The 25,241-nt window shown below is 35.3% G+C and overlaps 1 protein-coding gene across 7 annotated transcripts in view; it reads left to right on the top strand.

The window, feature by feature from the left end:
- ctbp2a (C-terminal binding protein 2a) overlaps positions 1-25,241 on the top strand; it is a 66,160-nt gene that overhangs the window by 25,036 nt on the left and 15,883 nt on the right. The window contains exons 1-2 of one of the 7 annotated variants that reach the window (XM_051133339.1): positions 4,617-4,847; positions 5,005-7,280. The exons of 4 other annotated variants lie outside the window; for them this stretch is intronic. In XM_051133339.1, coding sequence (XP_050989296.1) covers positions 4,702-4,847; positions 5,005-7,280 — 2,422 coding nt within the window. In that variant the 5' untranslated portion in view covers positions 4,617-4,701. Of the gene's footprint in view, positions 1-4,199; positions 4,322-4,616; positions 4,848-5,004; positions 7,281-21,907; positions 22,528-25,241 lie in introns of those variants that run through there. 2 more of the 7 variants (XM_051133345.1, XM_051133346.1) reach the window with 2 other exon arrangements.

Raw genomic sequence — 25,241 nt, 5'->3', positions numbered from 1 at the left:
TCTCCCTCTTTCCTTTTTAAAAAAGAGCCTTATTACAGCGCCGCGATGGGACTCCCCAAGGGAATTTTGCTGGCAGAAGAGAAATCAGCAGAAAAGAAGAAATAGAGGAGAGAAATGTGGAAGTTAAGTTGTGAATGTGTTATAGTGAGATGTCTGAATAGAGAGCTGTCAGCTGCATTGCTGTGCAGAGTCTGCCTTAGAAAAACTTATTAAATGGCATAAAATCGGAGCTCTAGCTGTTCAATAGTTGAATGGCTACCTGAGTGGTTATAAATTGGACTGCATTGTTTTTTCTGAATGAATGTTGTAGCTCTGTATGCTTGCGTGAACCAAGGTTGCAGCGCTTCTGAGAAGAAAAGAGACAAGGCTCAATACAAAACGTTGATTGTGTTTGCGGCTCTTGAGAATATAATGGAAGATCAGGGTGTTCAGATTATTATAGAAGATGACAAGTAAATGTTTAATACCTTCGCTGGAAAAAAAAAAAAAACAGGTCAAGCTGGTTTTCTGGAACAAAGTAGCTGGTTTGTTTCTATACAACAAACCAGCTATTATGGTCTACCATGTCAACTTTAGACCTACTGGCTGGTTGTTCAGCTTTTTAACCATCTAGACCAGTTCAGACCAGCTAATGGCCATTTAAGACCAGTGATATTATTGAAAACTAAACTTTTAAAAATGTTTTTTGATCACTGAAAAAAGCTGAAATATGATAAAATATAAATATGGGAGAGAGGAAAAAATGTTTATTTATTTATTTTTTTTTTTAAATTTAAGAAAATTAATAATGAATAATATTTCTAATAAAATAATAATAAATGCTAAAAAAATTATTAAAAAAAATTTTTTTTAAACTAAAAGTAGAAATGTTGCTATGGCAGCTAACTAAATTAAATAAATTTATTTGATCCAAAGTTCAGCAAAAACAGTAACATTTTTAAATATTTTTACTATTTAAAATAACTGTTGTCTATTTGAATATATTTTAAAATGTATTTTATTTCTGTGATCAAAGCTAATTTTTCACATACTCCAGGATCATGATCCTTTAGAAATCATTCTAATATGCTGATTTGCTGTTCAAGAAACATTTTTTATAATGTTTATTATTAATATTTAAAACAGTTGAGTACATTTTTCAGGATTCTTTGATGAATAGAAAAATCCAAAGATCATCTTTTATCTGAAATAAAAAGCTTTTGTAACAATATATACTATACCATTCAAAGAAATGATAGAAATTAATAATTTAATGATAATAAAGACATTTATAATGTTACATAAAGTTTTCTATTTCAGATAAATGCTGTTCTTAACTTTTTATTCATCAAAGAAACCTGATGAATAAAAACCTCAGCTGTTTTTCACATAATAATAATAAATGTTTTTGATCAGTAAATCATAATATTAGAATGATTTCTGAAGGATCATGTGACACTGAAGATTGGAGTAATGATGCTAAAAATTTAGCATTAAAATCACAAGAATAAATTACATTTTGAAATATATTTAAATAGAAAACAGTTATTTTAAATAGTAAAAATATTTCACAATTTTACTGTTTCTGCTGTACTTTGGATGAAATAAATGCAGGCTTGGTGAGCGGAAGAGACTTCTTTAAAAAAATGTTTAAAAAATCTTACTGTTCAAAAACTTTTGACTGGTAATGTATGGTTATGTTAAAGTACTAAAATGATTAAAACTAAAACTGAAATAAAAATAAATGAAAGATAAGTACAAAACAAATTAATAAAATGGTCGGCATATGGTGCAGTTGCACCTCGAATGTCCTTCCTGATCCCACCACCCCCCCCTCTCTCTCCCACCGACTTCCTGTCTCATCTCCACTGTCCTACTCGCAAAAATTTTTTAAAAAATTACAATGACAAAAATACTAAAGCTTAAATTAAAATGAAAATCTATATTCGAAATATTACCTAATACTATAATAGTGTATAAATAATAATAAAGTACAAACTGAAACCATGCCATGATGGAGCTTAAATCATTTTGTACACAGAGCCTTTCTTTTAATCCTGTGTGAGCTGTTTTTGTCATAACAAAATGAAAACATTCTGATAAATTGTCTGTTTATGAGCAACTTTAATATTAAAGACCCACACAGTATATATAGCATTAAGAACTCCCAGCTGAACAAGAAAGTGAGTAAATTAGTTGAAGTAATGTTTCATTTCACCGCATTCTGCTTTTAATCACTTCATATCCTTTTTTTATGAATTCGCTTCCCTCAAAGAGCTCTCGTATTAGTAGTCATGTATAAAATTGCTTACACATGTATTCCCAGATAGGCAGAGAAGCTTGTTGAAGCCAAAACGTCCCACGGGGTTTTGTATTAGATTAGTCGCAGTCTCTCGGGCACAAAGGATTTATGAAAATTCTCTCTGTTTTCCTTTGTTTCTGTCTCTCTGTCGTTCTCTCTTTTGTTCCTTAAAGTTCTGCAGAAGGATAACTAAAGACACTGTTGCCATGATACTGCTTTCCTTGATATTTTTTTTTCCCCATTGTGATGCAACTGTACTGATCCATGTTGTTTTTCTTTTTGGTAATTGTGTAGCAGTTGTTAAAGAATCCAATATAATCCTCGCTGCGTGTGTAAGCGAGTCACAAAGAGAAAGAAAAGACTTCCAGAGAGATTTAATTTCATTTGGCTGTGTTACATGCTCTCTTTTGCTCTGTGCCAAAACCTAGTGAACTAGTAAGGCATCAACGCCACGCTCCAAAAAGTAGGCATAATTATAAGGGAGTTCAACATGTAGCAAACATTGAGAATTCAGTTCCAGAATGCAATGCGATAATGATTGATTTGTTGATTTTGAAAATAATTATATCATCTGTTACTGAAAAGTGTTGATATAAATAGTGCATTCTAAAATTGTGTGTTTTTATGTGTCACCAGCTCAGCATCAAGACAACTCTACTGGAATTAGTTCATAGGGTTGAATCTCCAGTGTTTTGTTTTTTTTTGTGTGACAATTAGGTCAGAAGGAAACTATACTGGGGCTTATTTGCAATCTGGAGATGCTAACACATACAGGTGCTGTTGATTCAGAACAACAAGCTTAAAGCCAAAATGAAATTCCTGCCATAGCCGTATTACAGGCATCAAACAGCGTTTCATAAAAGTCAAAGGATCAAAACAAGGCGAAGTGCTGGAAAGTCACTTTAAAACGGCGCAAAGCTTTAGATGGCATCAAAATGCAGAATGTATCACAATGACAGTGGATAGTCAAAGAATATGCCCTATTAATTTTATCCTCACAAGTCTCTCTCTCTTTCCCTCCCTCTCCATCTCTCTCTCTGGTGTTTGTCAGGATCAGAAGGGATTTGGGTGGAGTGTTGCAGTGGCAGGTGGACTAAATCTGTTCACAACAGAAAGCTTTTCCTAAACCGAAAACTCAAGATTCAACTGTTAACATTCATATTGTTGGAATGTTTTTCATGAATCGCTTATTTGCAAGCCTTTAGATATTGTAGTGTTATTTGATGTCCCAGATTTTGCCTTTCACCCCCTGTGGGTTTTATAATGCTTATCTTAATAACATAGCCATGCTTTCTCAGTGGGGAATATCAAAACATGGAGTGATGGTTTCTTTGTTTATGTAGAGTGGATATCTAAAAACAGTCTTTGTTATATTAAAGGGATAGTTCTGTCATAATTTACTCACCCTAATGTCATTCCACACCTGAATGCTTTTCTTTCCTTTGCAGAGAACAAAAGCAACACCGAAACCCGTTGACTTTCATTGTTTGGACAAAAATCCAGTGAGACATTTTTAAAATATTAAAAAATATTTTGTAAAATATAATGATATGGTAATTTTCTTTTTTGGGTGGAATGTCCCTGTTTCTGAGAAATTACAGCATCCTTATGTAAGAGTGGTTTTGCAATTTGCATCAAGTCTAATTGGTTTTGTAATGACGGTCCGTCCGTATTGTGATCCATAAGCTTCCAGAAGCTTTGCGACCTCATTACTGGTGTGCTGTGAAGGGTGTTTGGAGGCAGTGGTTCATATAGCGGCACCGGTATCAGCTCAGGTCATAACGCGATAGATGAGCGGTGATGCTGGATCTCTGCATTTGTGTAGCTCTGCAGGCATTGCTGGCCCATCATAGGATTATTGTTCAATCAGGATTTGACGTTTCCTGACAGTGCTACACGATTCTGCCCTGCTGCATTAGATCTGTATTCGTTTCACTGGCCCGCCCCACTGGCCCATCTCCTGAAGTCCAGCAAAGACCGCCTGCTTAATGCCAGCTGGCCAGGCTTTTGAAAGAAGACCACCTCAACCGTTGGCATCAGGTAAGCGTGTCCATGGCAGCATGTGTTCCCGTCCAAAGGGATTTTATTGTATTCATTATCATCAGGGACACATTTTGTGTGCGTTTGCATGTGACGTCACATGGGTGAAGAGTGGATTTAAGCAGGCTTTATTTGGTCCGTAATCCCTCATAGCAATCTGAACGAGTAAAATGTTCAGAGTTGGAGCGGATCAGCTTCGCTGGATTATCGCAAGCCCATGCCTCCCCCACACCAACCCTCCCCGTGTTAAAATTTTCCTTCCTGTCTCTCTGTTTTCTCTCTTTTTCTTTCCCTCTGTCTGTTCACGCTTGTCGCTTTGCATTGCCAGAATGGAGTAGTCAGGCAGGCTTTTCAACTACCAATGTTATTTGTGAGAGCGCATGGTGTCCTCTTTCCTGCTTCCATCACCACCAGCAGTATTCCCCAGATTAATTATTCACCGATCACCAAGCAAGAGGAGCCATTTGATAGCCAGACATTGCGACTGTGATAGAGACGGGAGACAGAAATTACAACTGGACCTCAGGTGAAAAGCAATACTTCTGTTTTAATTTTTTTTTTTTCTTTCACCCTCCTTCCTCGCACCACTTGACATCAGCCTGCAACTAGAAACTGTAAGGAAAACCTTTCTCATTTTTCTTCCCTGTGAGTAAGGTATATATCTTCCTCATGTTGATCTCCAGTAAGCAGTTGCCGATCGGCCGCTCCCAGAGCTGGGACACGCTGGGTGGGAATGAGGGTCATTGGGAGCGCGGTGACAGTGTTTACGAGCAGCAGGCCCGGATGGCTGGTCGACGCAACTCACTGAGCTATGGAGCGGATGCGGGAGGGGGATGGTATGAGCCACCGCCTGGAGTGCGTCCCCCTGACCTGGATTTGAAACGGGAGCAAGACTCCTACCAGGAATCTCTTTACAATCAGGGATATTTGGATCGACCAGACCCACGTAACATTAGAAAGAGCTCCGTTCCCGAGTTGAACAGCCATTACGACCGGCCACCCATGGCTCACCGCGGTTCCTTGCCACCTCACGACTACTATCAGCAAGACTCAGGCATGCCACTGCGGCCATCCGAAGGTTTTTATCGTGGAGAGCAACCTCATTCTCTTAATAGGTCATCTTCACATTACGGAATGATGGCTGGTCCTCGGCAACTCTGGGAACAGAGCTCAGGAGGTCGGCCTGGTTCTGCTGCCCCGACACCTGGCATGCCTCCTCCCCCACCTCCAACTGCTCATGACATGGGTCGTATTTACAGAGAACCATCCCTGCCTGGACCCCCACCTGCTACCCCTGGCACCAAAATGATGCAGGATGGGCAGCGCATTCCAAGCCGAGCGCCGTCTCCAGCTCGTTATATGATGGAGCCAAGTTCTCCACGTTATGGTGCTGAGCCACCTGCCTCTCTCACTAGCCATTCAGTCTACAGCGATGTTAACGGAAGGCCGATTGATCCTCATCAGCCAACCGCCACCTGCCTGGTGGTTGAACCAGTTGCTCACGGAATGGATGGAACTGCCCGAGGTATGGTCATGCATCCGGAAAACCCCTCACCATACACCATACAGCAGCAACAGCAAGCCCAACAACAGGCTCATCAACAAGCACAGCAACAAATGCAACAACAAATACAGCAGCAGCAATTGCAACAGGTTCAGCCAGTGCAACAAATGCAACAAGCTCAGCCAGTGCAGCAATTGCAAGCTCAGCCAGTGCAACAAATGCAGCCAGTTCAACAAATGCAACCAGTTCAACAAATGCAGCCAGTGCAGCAAGTTCAGCAGGTACCTCAGATTCAGCCAGTGCAGCAAATTCCACATTTGCAATCTGTGGCACCCCCAAATCCTGTTTATAATCCAGCTCCCCCTACAGCTCCTGCCCCAGTAAACACTCCAAGTGTGGCCACTATTCCTGCTCCATTGCCTCAACTTTCTGCTCAGCCTCTTCCTGCTCCTCCTCCTCCCACTGTCCCTCAGACCCCAGTGGCTCCTGTAGACCCTAAAAAAAATGCGGACCCTGAGTTCCTGGCATTGCTGCAAAAAGAGGGCCTCTCGGAAAGCACCATCACCTCTCTACTGCAGCAAGGCTTTGACTCCACTGCAATGTTGGCTGTTATGGAGGAAAATGATGTGCGCTCCGTGGCCCCAAACTTGGGACAAGCTCGGGTTCTGTCTCGTGTTGTGCTTGGCTGCAAACGACCACCTGAAATCCTACCTGCTACCCCCCTGCATCCCAGTGCTCCGGTCCGTGGCAGATCCAACAGCTTTAGCCATCGCAGTGACATTTACGTGCACCAGCCGCCGCCTTTGACTCCGGGCTTGGAGTCCCAGTATATGCAGCCACCCTCAACCCCAATGCACACTATATCTCCAAGAATGGGTGAAGGTTATAGTCGCAGACCAAGCAGTGCTCCCTCCCAGCAGCTTCTTGAGGCCAGTGGGTATCCCGTAGCCAGGTCTGCAGGAGCATACAGCGGAGCTGTGGTTCCAGTCCAGCATCGGCCATTGTCAGGCTACAATCCGCATGCTGGTCTACCCATGCCACCTATGACTGCAATGTCCCAGCAAGTAGCCATTCCATCACACCTACCAGGAATACCACCACAAATGGCAGCTTTGCCAGCCTCAATCCATGCAATGCCACAGCCATTGCCAGCAGTTCCCCAACCAATGACTATGCCTACTTTGGCACCCCAGCAGGCTCCGAAGGCATACACCACCAACTATACCGTACCAATGGAGTTGATGAAGAGGGATCGGAGCTTGGCCACCATGTCACCCATGTCTAGTCCCCACGTAAGCCCACAAGTAATGCGCAAAGCTGGAGCATCCTCAGACGGAACCCTTGTACCAATTGGTGGTGCCGTCCCAGGCCAAAATATGAGTCTGGCTAATCAGAAGCTCAGCCGGCGTACTGGACCTCCGGTCATTGTCTCCACTATGGCTTCGCCAGACACAAGTAAATCAAAGCCCTCTTCCATCACCTTCTTCATGTTCTCCTTTCTTCCTCTCCTCCACCCCCTCCAGTGCTTCAGCTCCTAGCTGTCTGTGTCAGAGTGAGCGTGTGTGAATCATATGGTTGTAGGTTAATTGATTCAGCTATATTTTTTTCCCTTTGAACTTCAGTTTTCAGAAATGCTACACAGAAGAATAACTTGAAGAATAAACAATGGTGTTTGTGGTGTTGTTGAAAAAGTAATGAATTGAGTTGGTAATGATGTTCCTAGACGCATCGTAAGATATCATTGCTGTACCAGGGCTTAACTTATTTTCTTAAAGATTATACTTTGAAATCAAAGCTTATGGAACTAGCTTAGCTGTGTTTTGTTCCAGATCAGATTCAGCTTTCTTTAAAGAATGTGCAAGCATAGAATGTGCAAGCATGTTTTCAAGCATGTTGCCTTGTGGTTCAGTGGCCTGTTATGTTATTAGTCAGTCAGATTTCTCCAGTATTAGTCATTATCAGCTCCAGGGTGTCAGTGACTGTTAGATTGTGTTTTATTTTGGCTTGGTATTCTGTATTACATTGCTTTTATGTATGTTCTGTAGTAGGCGTATCTAAATGGATTTGGACTGACATGTTTTATTTTTTATTTTCATGGTTTGTCTTTGCCAGTTTAAACCCCTGTCACTATCTGCCTGTCGCAGCTGATCTGTTTGACTAAGATACTGTGAGTGAAGTGTAGCCTGTCAGTTAACGGCAGAGGCCTTTGATACATGTTTGATGTGAACTGTCACTTGCACAGGCAAGATCAGAATGATGGACTGGACCAGCACAGGGAGAGAATGACAGTTTAGTTTTTTGCAAACGCAAACTTCAATAGGAAATTTCCATTGTGAGACAGAAATGAGCATGTAGTTTTTCAGTTTGCACTTGACAGGGTGACATTATTTACGTGACATTTAAGAAAAGCGGTTTTCATTATTATAATGCAAAAATAGCCTTTTCATTATTGTAATGAGAAATGAAATGAAATGAAATGTGAATGATTTTATATATATATATATATATATATATATATATATATATATATATATATACGGTATCTGTCAAGATGCTTTTATGCTGTTTTTAATAAAGACATTGTAATACAGTAATTTAATGAGAATCAGCTGCAGATTTGATTACATTAAACTGAACGTCGTGGGTGAAATTTACTTAACTGGCATGAAATATCACAATTTTTTCTTCTGCGAAATATATATTTTTTCTTTTAATTTTGGTTTTAAATGTGACTTTGCTGTTTTTGTGGGATTCATTCAAACGTTGTTTCTGGATCGATGTTGATGCATGCAAAAAACTGTAAAGGCTTACAGTGTCATATTTCTCTATTCATGAATCCCACCTGGTGCAGCTGGTGTAAGAGACGGTTTCCAGCCCACATTGGCTGTTTCAGAACGATGACCAATGACTGCACTGAGGGGGATGGGAGGCAGTGCAGGGAGTTTTACTCTGAGCCGAAATGGAGATGCAGTGTCAGACCCCGGCAGGAAATTAAACAACACATCACCATAGTCAGGCTAATCACATTGTGGTGATAGTAATCAGAGAGTATGGATATGATTGTAGAGCCTCTGGGGTGGGAGAGAAATGAGCGGTGATAAACATTATTAAAGGCTGACTGGTTTAGTGCCTGGTGAACGAGCGGCTTCAGCAGGGTTGGGCAGGATGACCAAAATCATGAAATGAGTTATTATATTTCAAGGTAACAGCATGTTTCCCAAAATAGTTATTAGTGCTGGGAATTCAGCGAAAAGGGGTTTATATGTTAGATGAGAGTGGAAAAGGCTATTTTTGGATAATCTAGTGTATTAAGTACTCAGTATCACAAGATTATTTCTGACAAGTATGTCTGACATAAGTGCAAAAACAGCTGTATGTTATGAAATTCTTAAGTTAACATTTCTAGCATGTAAATGATGTATGTGACACTGGACCACAAAACCAGTGATAAGGGTAAATTTTTTTGAAATTGAGATTTATACATCACCTAAAAGCTGGTGTATAAATAATGAATAAATAAGCTTTCCATTGATGTATGGTTTGTTAGGATAGAACAATATTTGGCTGAGATGCAACTATTTGAAAATCTGGAATCTGAGGGTGCAAAAAAATCAAAATAGTGAGAAAATCGCCTTTATAGTTATCCATGAGAAGTTCTTAGCAATGCATATTGCTAATCAAAATTAAGTTTTTATATATTTATGGTAGGAAAAATCGATAATTTTTGGCTATTGCTGCAAATAAACACGTGCTACTTAAGACTGGCTTTGTGGTCCAGGGTCACATATATGCCAATTGAAACATTTTTGCTGTTTTTCTCTCTGCTATCCAGTGTATCTAGATATTTGAAGGATTGAAAAACCTGCTTGGCTGATTTATTTTATTGTAGTGCAAATGTTTTTTGTATAGATGGACTAGTTAGTCAGTTGTTGAAGGACTGGTTGACCATCTCGCATCGTATCGCATCGTAATCTTTTAAAGAGATAGTTTACCCAAAAATGAAAATTCTTCCATTAATTACTCACCCTCATGTCGTTCCAAACCCGTAAGACTTTCGTTCATTTTCAAAACACGAATTAAGATGTTTTTGGTGAAATCCAAAGGCTTTCTGTCCTGCATAGACAGCAATGCAACTGAAACGTTTAAGGCCCAGAAAGGTAGTAAGGACATCATTAAATTAGTCCATGTGACATCAGTGGTACAACTGTAATTTTATGAAGCTACAAGAATATTTTTGTGTGCAAATAAAACAGAAATAATGACTTTATTCAACAGTTTGAACCACTGGCACATGGACTATTTTAATGATGTCCTTACTACCTTTCTGGGCCTTGAAAGTTTCAGTTGCATTGCTGTCTATGCAGGATCAGAAAGCTCTCGGATTTCATCAAAAAATATCTTAATTTGTGTTCCGAAGATGAACGAAGGTCTTACAGGTTTGGAATGACAAGAAGGTAATTTAACGGAATTAACGGAGTAATTAACGGAAGAATTTTTGGGTGAACTATCCCTTTAACTGTTTTCATGACAGGTTCTAATGCATGGCTTCCTCACACACCCTCTCGTTTCATTTCTTTTTCAAAGGCTTCCATTTTCCCTATGTATCTTTTTTCCTCCCTTTGCTTCTGTTGCACCTTCTCTGCCGTCTCACTTGATTTAATGGGTTTAGCTGGCTTTCGTTCCATATAATGAAACCATTTCTCCAGTGCCCCAGTCATCTCTGACTCCAGATGTTTCAGGTTGGATAGAGTCGGAGTGCATTGCTCATGTCCTAAACATCTGTGAAAACCCCAGCGGGCAAGAATACGAGCGCTTCCCTTATGAACAACAAAGTCATTTGCATGTGGGTGATGGTTGTTTGTTTAGCCAGTAATTTCGTCTGCTAATGGACAGGCTGAAGACTGCGGGCTCGCAGGGTATTCCTTAATTGTGTGTTGCTAGGTGACCTGTTTTTGGTTGCAACGGATGCTCTGATTTTTTTTTTTTTATTGTAATTATTATTATTGTGCCATCTCTTTTAAAAAAAAAACCATGCACATACACACATTTCAATGAACTAATCTGAAAGACCCTGCTTCCTTGTTCCTTCACCATATATGGTCATTCCAAATGCCCTCAAGACTAATTGCGCCTATATATGGACATGCAGGGATGACCCTGGCAGAAGACCTTCCTTTCTAGTAAGAAGGGATTACGTAGCCATGGCGATGGGTGTTGCGGTCAAGTCATATGAGACTTATTCAGGTCAGGTGTGTTTGTGTGTAGTTGTTTGTGTTTTTTGTGTCTGAGGTATTATTAGATATTGATTTTGTTGCATTTGAAGTTCTTTAGAAAGAGAGCGCTTAGGACTGAGCGTTTAGAGTGATCATCCTGTAGTCTGGGATAAGCCGCTCCCGGTCATGGATCAGAAGCGTTACACTGAAAAGGCGCTTCATGGTATGCTTTACTCTAGTGCAGGCTGTTTAGGTGAGCCACAGCGTTTCTGTGTAGTCGCAGGTGACCGTTAGTGCTGAAAAGCTACAGCTGAACTAGTTTTGCATTTTCAAGGAAATACTAGTGCATACTACTGTAGGTTCTGTGCACTGAAATGCAGCCAGTTTGCCTTTGGCTTAACAATGAAAGAGAATCAATATAATTTCATTTTTTAGTGTAAAAGTGGATATATGATTAAATAGATGTGAGGACAAGACCAATCACAGTACAGTATGCAAATATTGCAGTGATGTCATCACAGTGTACATTTCAAACAAGCCTAGCTAGGTATAGCTTGATAACATATGACACATTTAAGGTTAAAATGATCAAAATAACATTTTAATTGCCTCATTTATATTGGTAAAACTTCTCTGAACACATATGTGACCTTGGACCACAAAATTATATTTGTAGCAATAGCCAAAAATACATTGTATGGGTCAAAATAATGTTTCTTTTATGCCAAAATCATTAGGATATTAAGTAAAGAACATGTTCCTTGAAGATATTTTGTAAGTTTCATCCTGTAAATATATCAAAACTTAATATTTGATTAGTAATATGCATTTCTAAGAACTTTTTAAGGTTTTTTCCTATCCTAACAAACCATACATCAATGGAAAGCTTATTTATTCAGATAAAATACAAATAAAATTGATCCTTATGACTGGTTTTGTGGTCCACAGTCACATGTCATGGTAATACTATGTTATTGTTAGGAGTAGCATGCTATAGAATATGATAATAGAAATGTAGTACCATTGTATTGATCAAAAATATTTTGCAGTATATATGCTGATATTATACCACTTAATAATGGCAAATGAGGTGCTCAAAAAGTGATGAAACTGAAAGAACACATATGTGACCTTGGACCACAAAACCAGTCATAAGGGTCAATTTCTTGAAATTGAGATTTATACATCATCTGAAAGCTGAATAAATAAGCTTTCCATTGATGAATGCTTTATTATGATGGGACATTATTTTAAAATCTGGAATCTGAGGGTGCAAAGAAAATCAAAATACTGAAAAAATCACCTTTAAAGTTGTTCAAATGAAGTTCTTAGCAATGCATATTACTAATCAGAAATTAAGTTTTGATATATTTACGGTAGTAAATTTACAAAATATCTTCATGGAACATGATCTTTACTTAATATCCTATGACTTTTGGCATAAAAGAAAAATCGATCATTTTGACCCATACAATATATTTTTGGCTATTGCTACAAATATACCTGTGTGCTACTTAAGACTGGTTTTGTGGTCCGGGGTCACATATTTTACTCACAATTCAAAAAAAAATAATATTTTGTTTAGGTCAACTAATCTAAAAGTGGCCAAACATTGGTTTATGAAATCTGATACCATTGCTGTACCATAGTACTTTTTTGTAAGGATTGACCTTTTTTAATTTAAATCTGAAAATGTGAGAGTTTACATGTATTTTTGATGTTTGCACTGAAAAAAAAAATGGTTTTGAAAATATTTTAATCAAATTGCTAGTAAATTCCACAAGTTACTAAGAAATGACACATTGAATTAAACATGACTAAACGACTGAAATGTGACCCTGCACCACAAAACCAGTGATAAGGGTACATTTTTTTGAAATTGAGATTTATACACCATCTGAAAGCTGAATAAATATGCTTTCCATTAATGTATGCTATGCTATTTGAAAAATCGGGAATCTAAGGGTGCAAAAAAATCAAAATATTGAGAAAATCAACTTAATCAAAAATTACGTTTTTATATATTTACAGTAGGAAAATTACAAAATATCTTCATGGAACATGATCGTTACTTTACTTTTTGGCATAAAAGAAAAATCTATCATTTTGACCCATACATACAGTGTATTTTTGACTATTGCTGCAAATATACATGTGCTACTTATGACTGGTTTTGTGGTCCAGGGTCACAAGTAGTATTTTCTTGTAATATATACTCCAATAATGTTTGTTTTATTTACAATTTGGCAGTGTTTGTTAAAGTTTTAGTCATATTAAATGTTTAGTTAGAGTTGGCATGGCTGTCAAAGAGTATAAAGGTGGCTGGTACAGCATAAAAATGACTCGTACGCAGTTGGTGTACATTAATCTGTAGAAATTTGATCAGTCTCCTAGGAAATTTGGAGGAAAATCAACATGGGGTTGGAAAAAGGAAGGAAACAATGAATGAAAATGGAGTGCAAAAGACACTCAAACCCAAAAGTCGTTTTCCGTTCCGATTTGTCCAGTTCAGCATATTCATTTGCTGCGGGTTTCAGAAATGAAAAGAGAAGACAGAGAGAGCGAATGAAAGAAAAGAGATTAGCGAGGTAAAATCCCACTAGCCATCTGTGCAGGACGGGCCCAGTGGGAAAGGACGGGGGGGTGGTTTTGGGGTTAGCGCTCTCCATCAGAACATAATCCTGCAGAAATGAATGAATACGTGTACTGTAATCCCTGTCCGCAGTAGGACAACTCATCTGACCTCCCTCTAACGTATAGCACTGTCCCGCTTGGCATATTAACGTTTAAGAATCAGAAATGCTTGTGATATTGGTTTGTTTGAACGTATGAATAATCAATTTGCCCTGGTGCGGCGTGCAGACGAGAGCTGTATGTAAACAACTCTCAGTGTCTGATATTTCCAACTTCATGAAATGTTAAGCAACTTGTAAATCAGTTATGCCGTAGCATTTTTTATTTGTAAATCACTGTGGATAACAACGTCTGCTAAATTAGTACATGTTGTATGTATGTCTATGCATTAGTCTATGTACACCTAACATGGCCTTTTTCTGTGTGCATACTAAGTGTTTGCGCAAAGTCAGAGACCAAATGCTAATTTAATAAATGGAAGTCATACTAGGGTTAAACAGTAAAGATGACATGATAGAAATTCTGTTCAGTTAACAGAAAGGTCACTTGCTTTATTGTGCCAGTGATGTATTATCACTGTCTTAAAAGTGCATGTGGATTTTTTGCATTGCAAACTTAAACAGTTTTATGTGTCAATTTGACGTTGTTGTAAAATCTGCTGATTTAAATGTCACTAGGTAGCATTGTGATTTGTCTAATACGCTTGGAATGATTAGTTATTACAAATGCAATTGTTTTCCAGTATATATATTTTTTTATTTATTGCTCCTATGAAGTTTTATATCTGTGTAATTTTCATATGATTAAAGACTAAATAAATTATAATAACTTTATGATTAAATCAAAGTATTTTATTTAAAAAATGTTATATATTTAAAAGAAGTCAAAAGTTTTAATATTTTTTTAAAGAAGTCTCATCTGCTGTCTGAGCTTGCATTTATTTGATCCAAAGTACAGTAGTAAAATTTTGAAATATGTTTACTATTTAAAATAACTGTTTTCTATTTGAATAGATTTTAAAATGCAATTTATTTCTGTGATTTCAAAGCTGAATTTTAGCATCATTACTCCAGTCACATGATCCTTCAGAAATCATTGTAATATTCTGATTTGCTGCTCAAAAAACATTTATTGTTATTATTATGTTGAAAATAGCTGAGTGGAATTTTTTTCAGGTTTCTTTGAATAGAAAGTTCAGAAGAACAACATTTATCTGAAATAGAAATGTTTTGTAACATTATAAATGTCTTTATTATCACTTTTGATCAGTTTAAAGCATCTTTCCTAAATAAAAGTATTAATTTTTTTTTCTTTTTTTTTCTATTTTTTATTTCAGATAAATGCTGATCTTTGGATCTTTCTATTCATCAAAGAATCCTGAAAAAATGTAAATATTGATAATAATATTTATAAAAATGTTTCTTGAACAGCAAATCAGCATATTAGAATGATTTCTGAAGGATCATGTGACACTGAAGACCGAAGTAATGATGCTGAAAATTTTGCTTTGATCACAGGAATAAATTACATTAAAAAAAAAAAACAACAACAACAGAAAGCAGTTATTTTAAATAGTAAAAATATTTCACAATATTACTGCTTTTGCTGTATTTTGGATCAAATAAATGCAGACTTGGTGAGCAGAAGACACTTGTTTATAAAACATTAAAAATCTTACTGTTCAAAAACTTTTGACTGGTAGTGTATTATAATCAAATATTTTACATTTATATTAAGAATAGTAAAAATAAGAATAGTACTAAAAATAGTAAAAATAGAAAAAAAGCATAAAAATTACCATTTTTTTTGTGGTGTGGCCTGTGAAAATATTGGCAGAGCAAAGTATACTGTAAATGTAAACAAGCCAGCCCCAAAAAAAAAACAAATGTTTCATTACAAGGTAAACCAAATAAAAAATAAGAAATATTTTTAAATATTTTAATTACAGCTATTTTAGTTCCAGTAACAAAAATGGTTTTATGGTTTCAGTTTCATTTAACTATACTAACCCTGATCCCTACATAATGCCAAAGAGTAAAGAAACAAAGAGATGAACCATGCAAAAGATGTTTTTCTTTGTAAAGAATGAGAGAACATGTGGATGGTTGCAGAAAAGAATCCTTGTTCGCGATTTCCTTTGTGTGTGTGTGTGTGTGTGTGTGTGTGTGTGTGTGTGTGTGTGTGTGTGACAATGTGAGATAGCAAACAGGTCCCGGTGAATTATTCATTGTGAGAAAATGAAAAGGTCACGGAGATTGAGTTTCATTCGTAGATGGAGAGGCAGATCTCTGTATGAACACAGACAGCGCAAGCAGGCGCAGATGTTGGACGGGCTTGAAATTGTTTAGCACTTTAATTCAATGCAAACTATTGAAGAAAAAAAAAGACATGAAAGAATTGTCTGATGCTTTGTATGCTGTGTGAATTTCTATACCTGCAAGGACAGACTTTTATGTGTTCATCTGCTCAAAGAAACTCGTTCAAGTCATTGTATGATGTTTGCAGCCTTTTTTGTTTCCGTGATTGGAAATATTTCTAATGAAACAAGAAAAAATGTAGATTGATTGGAATTGAATTGATTCAATGGTGAAAACTGGATGTTGTCTATTGAAACAGAGTCAGGTGGTCAAATCAAAGGAGTTGAAAATAAGAGCAACTGGTGACTTTGGTGTCTTTCCTCTGATTTAGTTTTATTTTTGACTGTTTGTTTGTGCATAAGTGTGTGTCTGTTTTTACTGCAACTCTATCCCTAATGTTAAGCACCGTCACCTCATAAAGAGCCTCTGTCTTTAGTGTAACAAAACACAGCTGTGTGTGTGTGTGTGTGCATTGTAAACCTCTTGTTCCCCGGTCCAATCTCTCGTTCTGGAAGGCCAGATGGCTCCTGTCATATAGAGAACTAACAGAAGGAGGGAGCGAGAGAATGTGAAACTAATGAATAGAGAGGAAAAAAAGTATTTTGGGGAACGAAACCGACTGAGAGAGATCACATCTGCTCTGTCTGTGTGTGTGTGATCGCTTCAAGAGGGTGAGAATGAAGATTGAACGCTGGGCTAATTGTCTGTGTTAACATGTTGTTTGTTTTCTCTTGTTTGGTCACTACACCGGGCTTACTTGCCCATCACTATGATGTAACAGCTGAGATTTTATGTCATTGTGTGTAGCACCTAAAGGAGCTATAATCTGAATTTTTGGCTGGAGGAACCTGCTTCTCTGAACAGTGAAGAATGGACAAGTGCTTAAAACAGGTTTTGAAAATGATTATTATTTTTGCACTTCAGTTTTGTGGCACAGAAATAACATATTTTAATCTAAAATAAGTAATTTGAAAGGATTTAAAGAAGCCATGTTCTTGGTAAGCACAATTTGTGGGAAAAGGTAAAATTCTGTTTGTTTGTTTTTTTAATGATAGAAATTGTGCTTGTCTGTTAAATAATTAAATAAATATTTATTTATTTTTATATTTATGTATTTAAAATAAATACATTTTTAAAATAAATAATATTTATTTATTTAAACTCCAGGTTGCCTGTTCTTGTTTTTAGGCCTGCAAATTGTTGTCTATATATCAATATGACTACAAAATAATTATAACAATAATAATATAATAAATTAATAATATGTTATTTTAGTACAATTTTAAACTAAACTTTTTCCCTTGGAATGTTTTACTGTAAAATAAAAAAATCTAGTACTTAAGAAAAAAAATGACAGTACAAATTCTTCTTTGATTTTTCAAATAATAAACCATCAACCCCAAAACTTTTTTTAAATTATAAAAATAGTTTGTCATTTCAATAATTAATTAAATATTTATTTATTTAAAATATCATGTATTTTTAAATAAATCATATTTATTTATTTAAAACTCCAGGTTGCCTGTTCTTGTCTTTAGGGCAGCAAAATGTTGTGATTATATATCAATATGACTACAAAATAATAATAATAATAATAATAATAATAATAGTAATAATAATAATTTAAAAATAATAAATTAATAATAAATGATTTTATTAAAATATTTAACAAAATATTTTACTGTAAAATAAAAAATCTAGTACTTAAGAAAAAAAATTACAGTACGAATTTTTCTTTGATTTTTCAAACAATAAACCATCAACCTCAAAACTTTTTTTTTTGAATGATAAAAATTGTTTGTCATATAAGTAAGTAATTAAATAAATATGTATTTATTTAAAATAAATAATATATTGTTAAATAAATCATATTTATTTATTTAAAGTTCCAGGTTTCCTGTTCTTGTTTTTAGAGCAGCAAAATGTTGTGGCTATATTTTAATATGACTACAAAATATAATAATAATAATAATAATAATAATAATTTAAAATTAAATAAAATTAATTATTTTATTTAAATAATTAACAAATTTACTCTTATAATATTTTATTGTAAAATAAAAAATCTGTATTTAAGAAAAATAACAATGATACTAATTTTATTTTACAGTACAAATTGCATATGCAAGTCATATTTATGGCTGTCCTCTTTAATTTTCAAACAATAAACCATCATCCCCAAGTGTTTTTTAATGATATAAAATTGTGTTTGTCATTTAAATAACTAATTAAATAAATAAGTATTTATTTAAAATAAATACTTATACTTAAAAAAATAATAATAAATATTATTTATTTAAAACTCCAGGTAGCCTGTTCTTGTTTGTAGGGCTGCAAAATGTTGTGAAAGACACATCTAAGACACATCATGTTTTAATTTAATTATTTGTCAGCCTTACCATTTTTTATTTTTTGTTTTATTTGTGTAGCATTTTTTTCCCTGAAGTCCACTCATGAGGTCTGTCAAAGCATTGATAATTTAGTTTGTCATGGCTATTTTCTACCCCCTCTCTCTCTGATCCTTTTAATAGACCCTGCAGTATACATGCTGTTTTTGCTGCTGTGCCTTTAAGGCTTTATGTAAATGACCTCTGTTATGAAGGTGTGGAAAGCTGCTAATACTTAGGTGTTGATATGTAAATGTGGGTGGGCATATGTTAATGAGCTTTTTGTAACATCATAACCACAATGATTTCTGAAAGCAACAGTGGAGCAAGCTTTGTGTTGTGAACACAACAGTATGTTTGCAATACCATGCTGTTTTATTTTAAATGTGCAAGAAAAATCCAGTTTTTTGTGGTAAGTCTCCTGTAAGGCTGATATTGTGTTATGTCACACTAATTGTGTGGATCTGGTTCCTCTGTCCTGACCAGCTGTGTGTTATGTGACCCTGCGCTCATGTGGTGACTCTTCAGCCGCCTTAAATTCCTTTCTGTGTGTGTGTATTTTCTGAAAAGTGTAGCGAATGTCTTGACTTTCACTGGAAATCCTGTTAAGTGATTTGGAATGGTGTGTTTTGGTCACTGTGACGCTGTGTTCGTTTGCTCTTAAGTAGCTTAAAATCTCTCATTCAGCTACAATGTGAGCAGCTACACGTCTTTTGTGTCTGAATCTGCTCTGTGCAGTACACTTGGTTTCCTTTTAAGGGTTATTATTTATTTAGGGTTTATTAATTAGTTTACTTGTTTGTTTTAGTGGTTAGTTAGTTTGTCCTTTCATTTGTTGATTTATTTATTTCTTCATTTTTTTTTTTTTTAAGTTTGTTCTTTCAATCATTTGTTTGTTTGTTTGTTTGTTTGTTTGTTTTGTTTGTGCATTCAGTTGTTTAAACATTTATTTGTTCATTAATTTATTCTTTTCATTGTTTGGCCATTCATTTTTCAGTCTTTTCTTTAGTTTTAGATTGACACTTTTATCCCCATAGTTTTTTTTAAAGTTGTTTCTTTCATTCATTCATTCATTCATTCATTCATTCATTTGTTTGTTCTTTTCATTGTTTGTTTGGTCATTACTTTGTGTCAGTTGTTTTTTGCTTTTCGTTCTATTTGCATTTTTTGTTTCATTCATTCATTCATTCATTCATTCGTTCTTTTTATTGTTTCGTCATTACTTTGTGTCAGTTGGGTTTTTTTTGCTTTTCGTTCTATTTGTTTGCATGCATTTTTTGTTTTCTTTCATTCATTTGTTTGTTCATTCATTTGTTTGTTCTTTTCATTGTTTCATCATTTCTTTGTGTCAGTTGTTTTTGCTATTCGTTCTATTTGTTTGTATGCATTTTTGTTTCATTCATTCATTTGTTCTTTTCATTGTTTGTTTCGTCATTACTTTGTGTCAGTTGTTTTTTTGCTTTTTGTTCTATTTGTTCGTATGCATTTTTGTTTCATTCATTCATTAATTTGTTCATTCATTCATGTGTTCTTTTCACTGTTTGTTTCGTCATTTCTTTGTGTCAGTTGTTTTTTTGCTTTTTGTTCTATTTGCTCGTATGCATTTTTGTTTCATTCATTCATTTGTTCTTTTCATTGTTTGTTTTGTCATTACTTTGTGTCAGTTGTTTTTTTGCTTTTCGTTCTGTTTGTTTGTATGCATTTTGTTTCATTCATTCATTTGTTCATTCATTTGTTCTTTTCATTGTTTGTTTCGTCATTACTTTGTGTCAGTTGTTTTTTTTGCTTTTCGTTCTATTTGTTTGTATGCATTTTTTATTTTCATTCATTCATTCATTCATTCATTCATTCATTCATTCATTCGTTTTTTTTTAACTGTTTGTTTCGTCATTACTTTGTGCCAGTTATTTTTTCTTTTCGTTTTATTTGTTTGTTCATATGCATTTTTTAATTGATTGATTGATTCATTCATTGATTCATTCATTCCTTTTCATTGTTTGGTCATTACTTTGTGAATTGTTTTTTCTTTTCGTTTTATTCGCTTGTTCATTTGCACAAATTGTTTTGTTTCTTTCATTCATTCATTCACTTGTTCTTTTCATTGTTTGGTCATTACTTTGTGTCAGTTGTTTTTCCATTTCATTTTATTTGTTTGTTCATATGCGGTTTTTGTTTGTTTCATTCATTCATTCATTTATTGATTCATTAATTTGTTCTTTTCGTTGTTTGTTTGGTCATATGCGTTTTTTGTTTCATTCATTTATTCATTAATTTGTTCATTCATCCTTTTCATTGTTTGGTCATTACTTTGTCAGTGGTATTTGCTTGTTCATTTGCATTTTGTGTTTTGTTTGTTTCATTCAGTCATTTGTTCTTTTCATTGTTTGTTTGGTCATTACTTTGTTTTATTTGCTTGTTCATGTGCAGTTTTTGTTTGTCTCATTCATTCATTCATTCATTAATTCATTCAATCATTCATTTGTTCTTTTCATTGTTTGTTTGGTCGTTACTTTGTGCCAGTTATTTTTTCTTTCCGTTTTATTTGTCTGTTCATATGCATTGATTTGACTGATTGATTGATTGATTGATTGATTGATTGATTCATTGATTCATTCATTCATTCATTCATTGATTGATTCATTCATTCATTCATTCATTCATTCATTCGTCCTTTTCATTGTTAGTTTGGTCAGTACTTTGAGTCAGCTGTTGTTCTTTTTTGTTTTACTTATTCATATGCATTTTTGATTCATTCATTCATTCATTCACTTGTCCTTTTCATTATTTGTTTGGTCATTACTTTGAGTCAGGTGTTTTTCTTTCAGTTTTATTTGCTTGTTCATATGTTTTTTTGGTTCATTCATTCATTTATTTTTTTCATTTTTGGTCAGTAGTTTGTTTTTTCTTTTATTTGTTTTTTGTGTTTGTTCAGGACTTTAGTTTGTAATTTTTTTTTTTTTTTTTTTTCCTTTGTGTTTGTTGGTTCATTTGTTTGTTCAAACATTTTTTTCAAGCATATATTCATTCATTCATTGATTCATTCCTTGATTGAATCAATCAGTCAGTCAGTGTTTCAATCTGTCAGTCTTCCAATCATTCCTGGTTTGTTTGGTCATTCAGTAGTTTTTTTTTTCCCCTTTCGCTTGTTGGTTAGTTCATTTGTTTGTGTATTAATATGTTTGTTCTTGAATTAGTTTGTTCAAATGTAAGCCTTTCTCTTTTTTCTAAGTTGGTTCTTTTTTTCATTACTTTGATGTTGACTTTGTTTTTTTGCGTGTTCTTTCATTTGCTCGTTTTTCATTTCTGTTTGTTCATTTCGATGTTTTTCTTTAACCTTCATTTTGCTGCTTTCACACAGCACACACGCATACGGTGTTCACATTACATAAGCCAAATAAATGCCATTTTAACAGACAGAAGTGACTGTAATTTTTGAGCATGGAGGGAGGGCGAATAAAAGAGAGTCAGAAAGAGCAAGAGAAAATAAAAGAAAGAAAGGCAGGCGGAGAGATGTGAGTGGAAGGGAGAGGCTGGCAGTCTCTAACCACTGTGGTCTCCAAATCATAAATTTGAGAGCGAGGGAGTGCGGTTGAGGGAAAAAAAAAAGGAGTGGGTCGAGAGAAAAAAAAAAGAGCAACAGAAGGGGGAGTGATTGGAAGCGTGAGGAGTGGAACGGCACAACTCGTTTGCACTGGCACTCGTGTGGGAATTTTTGACCCTCTCCCTCTTTCCGTGACTCTCCTCGACTCGGCCAGGCGTAATTATTCCTCTCCTTTTTCACCTTGAGAGGTTTGTTCTAAAATGAGACGAGAGGGGGGATGAAAACGGCAATCAAGATGGACAAACCCAGAGCGAGAGGCTAGAACGAGGAATGAAAACAACAGGCTCCGAACGCTTGCCTTCCTGAGCGACTGACCGAAGACGAGCAGATATCTCCACTTACCCACATATGGGGGAGTGAGCGAGCGACAGACAGACAGCGAGAGGAGGGAGACCCCCAGGACACAATCACAGGAGAACGCTTTTTCTCTGCCACCTCCCTCCATTTTTTTTTCTCCCCCGTTTTTTGGGCTGCTCTTCATGGGAGGAATGTGGAGGCAGCATTTTCCAGGCAAGACGCATGTTTCCGAAATCGGCCAAAAGAAAAAGTGTGCGTGCATGTGAGAGTGTGTGTTTGCATGCGTGTGTGTGTGTGTGTGTCCAGATCTCAGTGGTGTCACAAGCGCATGTCTTGGCTGCTGTCTGTGACACATCTGCAAACTAGTTTGTGTGTGTGTGTGCGTGTGCGCAAACACACGCTGTGCATTGTGCGCCTGACTCCTTATCGTTAGTGTGTGTTTGGCAGCCAAATCCCTGGCTAATAGATCAGGAGGGGTGGAGAGAGAGAAGAAAAAGTGACGCAGCACAGATACGCTCTTATTAGACACTCACACATGCACCTGGTTTATTTCAGGTCCCAGACTGCCATTCAGTGCTCTGACTGCTTTAACTGCTTTTCCTGCGGGTGTCTGTTTGGTTTGGAGCAAAAAAGTGTGTGTTGCATTTCAGAAGGGATTTTTTGTTGTTTGTGCATGCATGTGTGTTTGTGTGTGTTTATTGTGTAACGGTGAGAGATGAGGTTGCTTGGTAACCACAAGCAGCAGTTGACAGTGAGGTGAGGCACTTGGCTGCCAGCTTTTTTTTTTAATCCAAGATTGCTTGTGTCACACACACACACACACACACACACACACACACTAACACACTTATTAAAATCACAGCGGCACACCTAAGCAAGAGGTGGGGAAACTCACACATACGGTGTGATGTACACACTGCCATATTTAACACACTCTCACACACACACACACACACACACAGATCCACGTCAACGCAGCTCCATGGAAAAATCTCCTCATTTCCTTTTGTTTTTACAGACTTTTATTGTTCATGGGATTTCAAAGAGAGTATTACATTTCTCTCGCCCGCTTGCTCGCTCTCATTAGTTTCACATGCGTTACAGGGGTAGTTCACGCAGAACTCAAAAAAAATATGTCATTATTTGTTTACCTTTGTGTTCTTAAAAACTTTATGATGGAACACAAATGGAGATGTTTGGTGAAATGTTCATGCTGCTTTTTCTGTTTAACAAAAGCTATCAAATACTGCTTAAAAAAAAGCACCCTAAAAGTAATCAGTGCTAAAAGGGAATTAAATTTGAAATGATTGTTTGCTGCTTTTCGCCTATAGCTCTCAAATATAACGCATATTTGATTTTCCGCATTGTGAGTGGTCACATGACATGGAAGAACCAATGCTGTTCGGTATTGGTCACTGTAAAAAAAAAAAAAAAAAAAAAAGAAAACACGAAAAAACGCAATGCTTGTTGTCCAGTATAAATATCCAAACATTCTTAAATCAACATATATTTGATAAATGCATCAAAATTTAGTGAGTTTATGCTTAAAACCTGAAAAAATGCTTGTTTTCCAGTATATCTAAACATTCTTAGATCAAGATATACTTACTTGGAAAAATGTATGAAAATTACGTGAGTTTATGCTTAATTAAGATATGTTCGATAAATGCATCAAAATTGAGTGAGTTAATGCTTGAAGCAAGAAAAAAATGCTTGTTTTCCAGTGTAAATATCTAAACATTCTTAAATCAAGATGCACGTGATAAATGCATCAAAATTAATTGAGTTTATGCTTAAAACCAAAAAGAAATGCCTGTTTTTTAGTATAAATATCTAAACAGTCTTAAGTCAAGAGATACTTACTCGGAAAAATGTATTCAAATTGAGTGAGTTTATGCTTAAAACAAGAAAAAAAGGTTTGTTTTCCGGTGTAAATGTCTAAACATTCTTAAATCAAGATGCATGTGGTAAATGCATCAAAATTAAGTGAGTTTATGCTTAAAACAAGAAAAAAATGCTTGTTTTCCAGTATAAATATCTAAACAGTCTTAAGTCAAGAGATAAATACTTGGAAAAATGTATCAAAATTAAGTGAGTTTATGCTTAAAACCAGAAAAAAGGGCTTGTTTTCCAGTACAAGTATCTAAATATACTTACATGAAGATATACTTGATAAATGCATCAAAATTAAGTGAGTTTATGCTTAAAACAAGAAAAAATGCTTTTTTTCAGTGTAAATGTCTAAACAGTCTTAAATTGAGATATACTTGATAAATGCATCAAAATTAAGTAAGTTTAAGCTTAAAACTAGAAAACTTATTTTCAGTATAAATATTTAAACATTCTTAAATTAAGATTGGTAATGGCATTGGTAAATGCATCAAAATTAAGTGAATTTTATGCCTAAAACATGAAAAATGGCTTGCTTTCCATTATAAATATCTAACAGTCTTAAATCAAGATATACTTACTTGGAAACATAAATATTAAAATTAAGTGAGTTTATATGAACAAGAAATATGAACTTTATTCATAGAGAAAACAAGAATATTTTTCATGGTCATCAAGGTAAACTAAAACTGGAAATTACAATAAAAACCATAAAAATAAACATTTTCATTACTTAAACATAACCCTAAAATAAAATACAATTTAAAAAAAGTATTTTATAACTATAAGTATGAAAATAAACAATTCAGATAGTTGCCAAAGCAGCATTTCTCATTTTAATTTGGTTTAATTGAAGTGCTAATTGAAGTGTAATAACTAAGATAAAACTGAAATAGACATAGGTGGACACACAAAAAAAATACTAAAAAATAACTAAAATTTGAACTAAAATTAAAATTAAAAACTATAAAAGTATTTCAGTGATACCAAAATAACACTGCCCCAATGGCAAACATGTTTTTAGGTTTTATGCCAAA

This window comes from Labeo rohita, chromosome 17 (genome assembly GCF_022985175.1).
Source record: "Labeo rohita strain BAU-BD-2019 chromosome 17, IGBB_LRoh.1.0, whole genome shotgun sequence".
NCBI lineage: Eukaryota > Metazoa > Chordata > Actinopteri > Cypriniformes > Cyprinidae > Labeo > Labeo rohita.
Note: the sequence above shows the minus strand (reverse complement) of the source record. Positions and strands in the feature narration are given on the sequence as shown.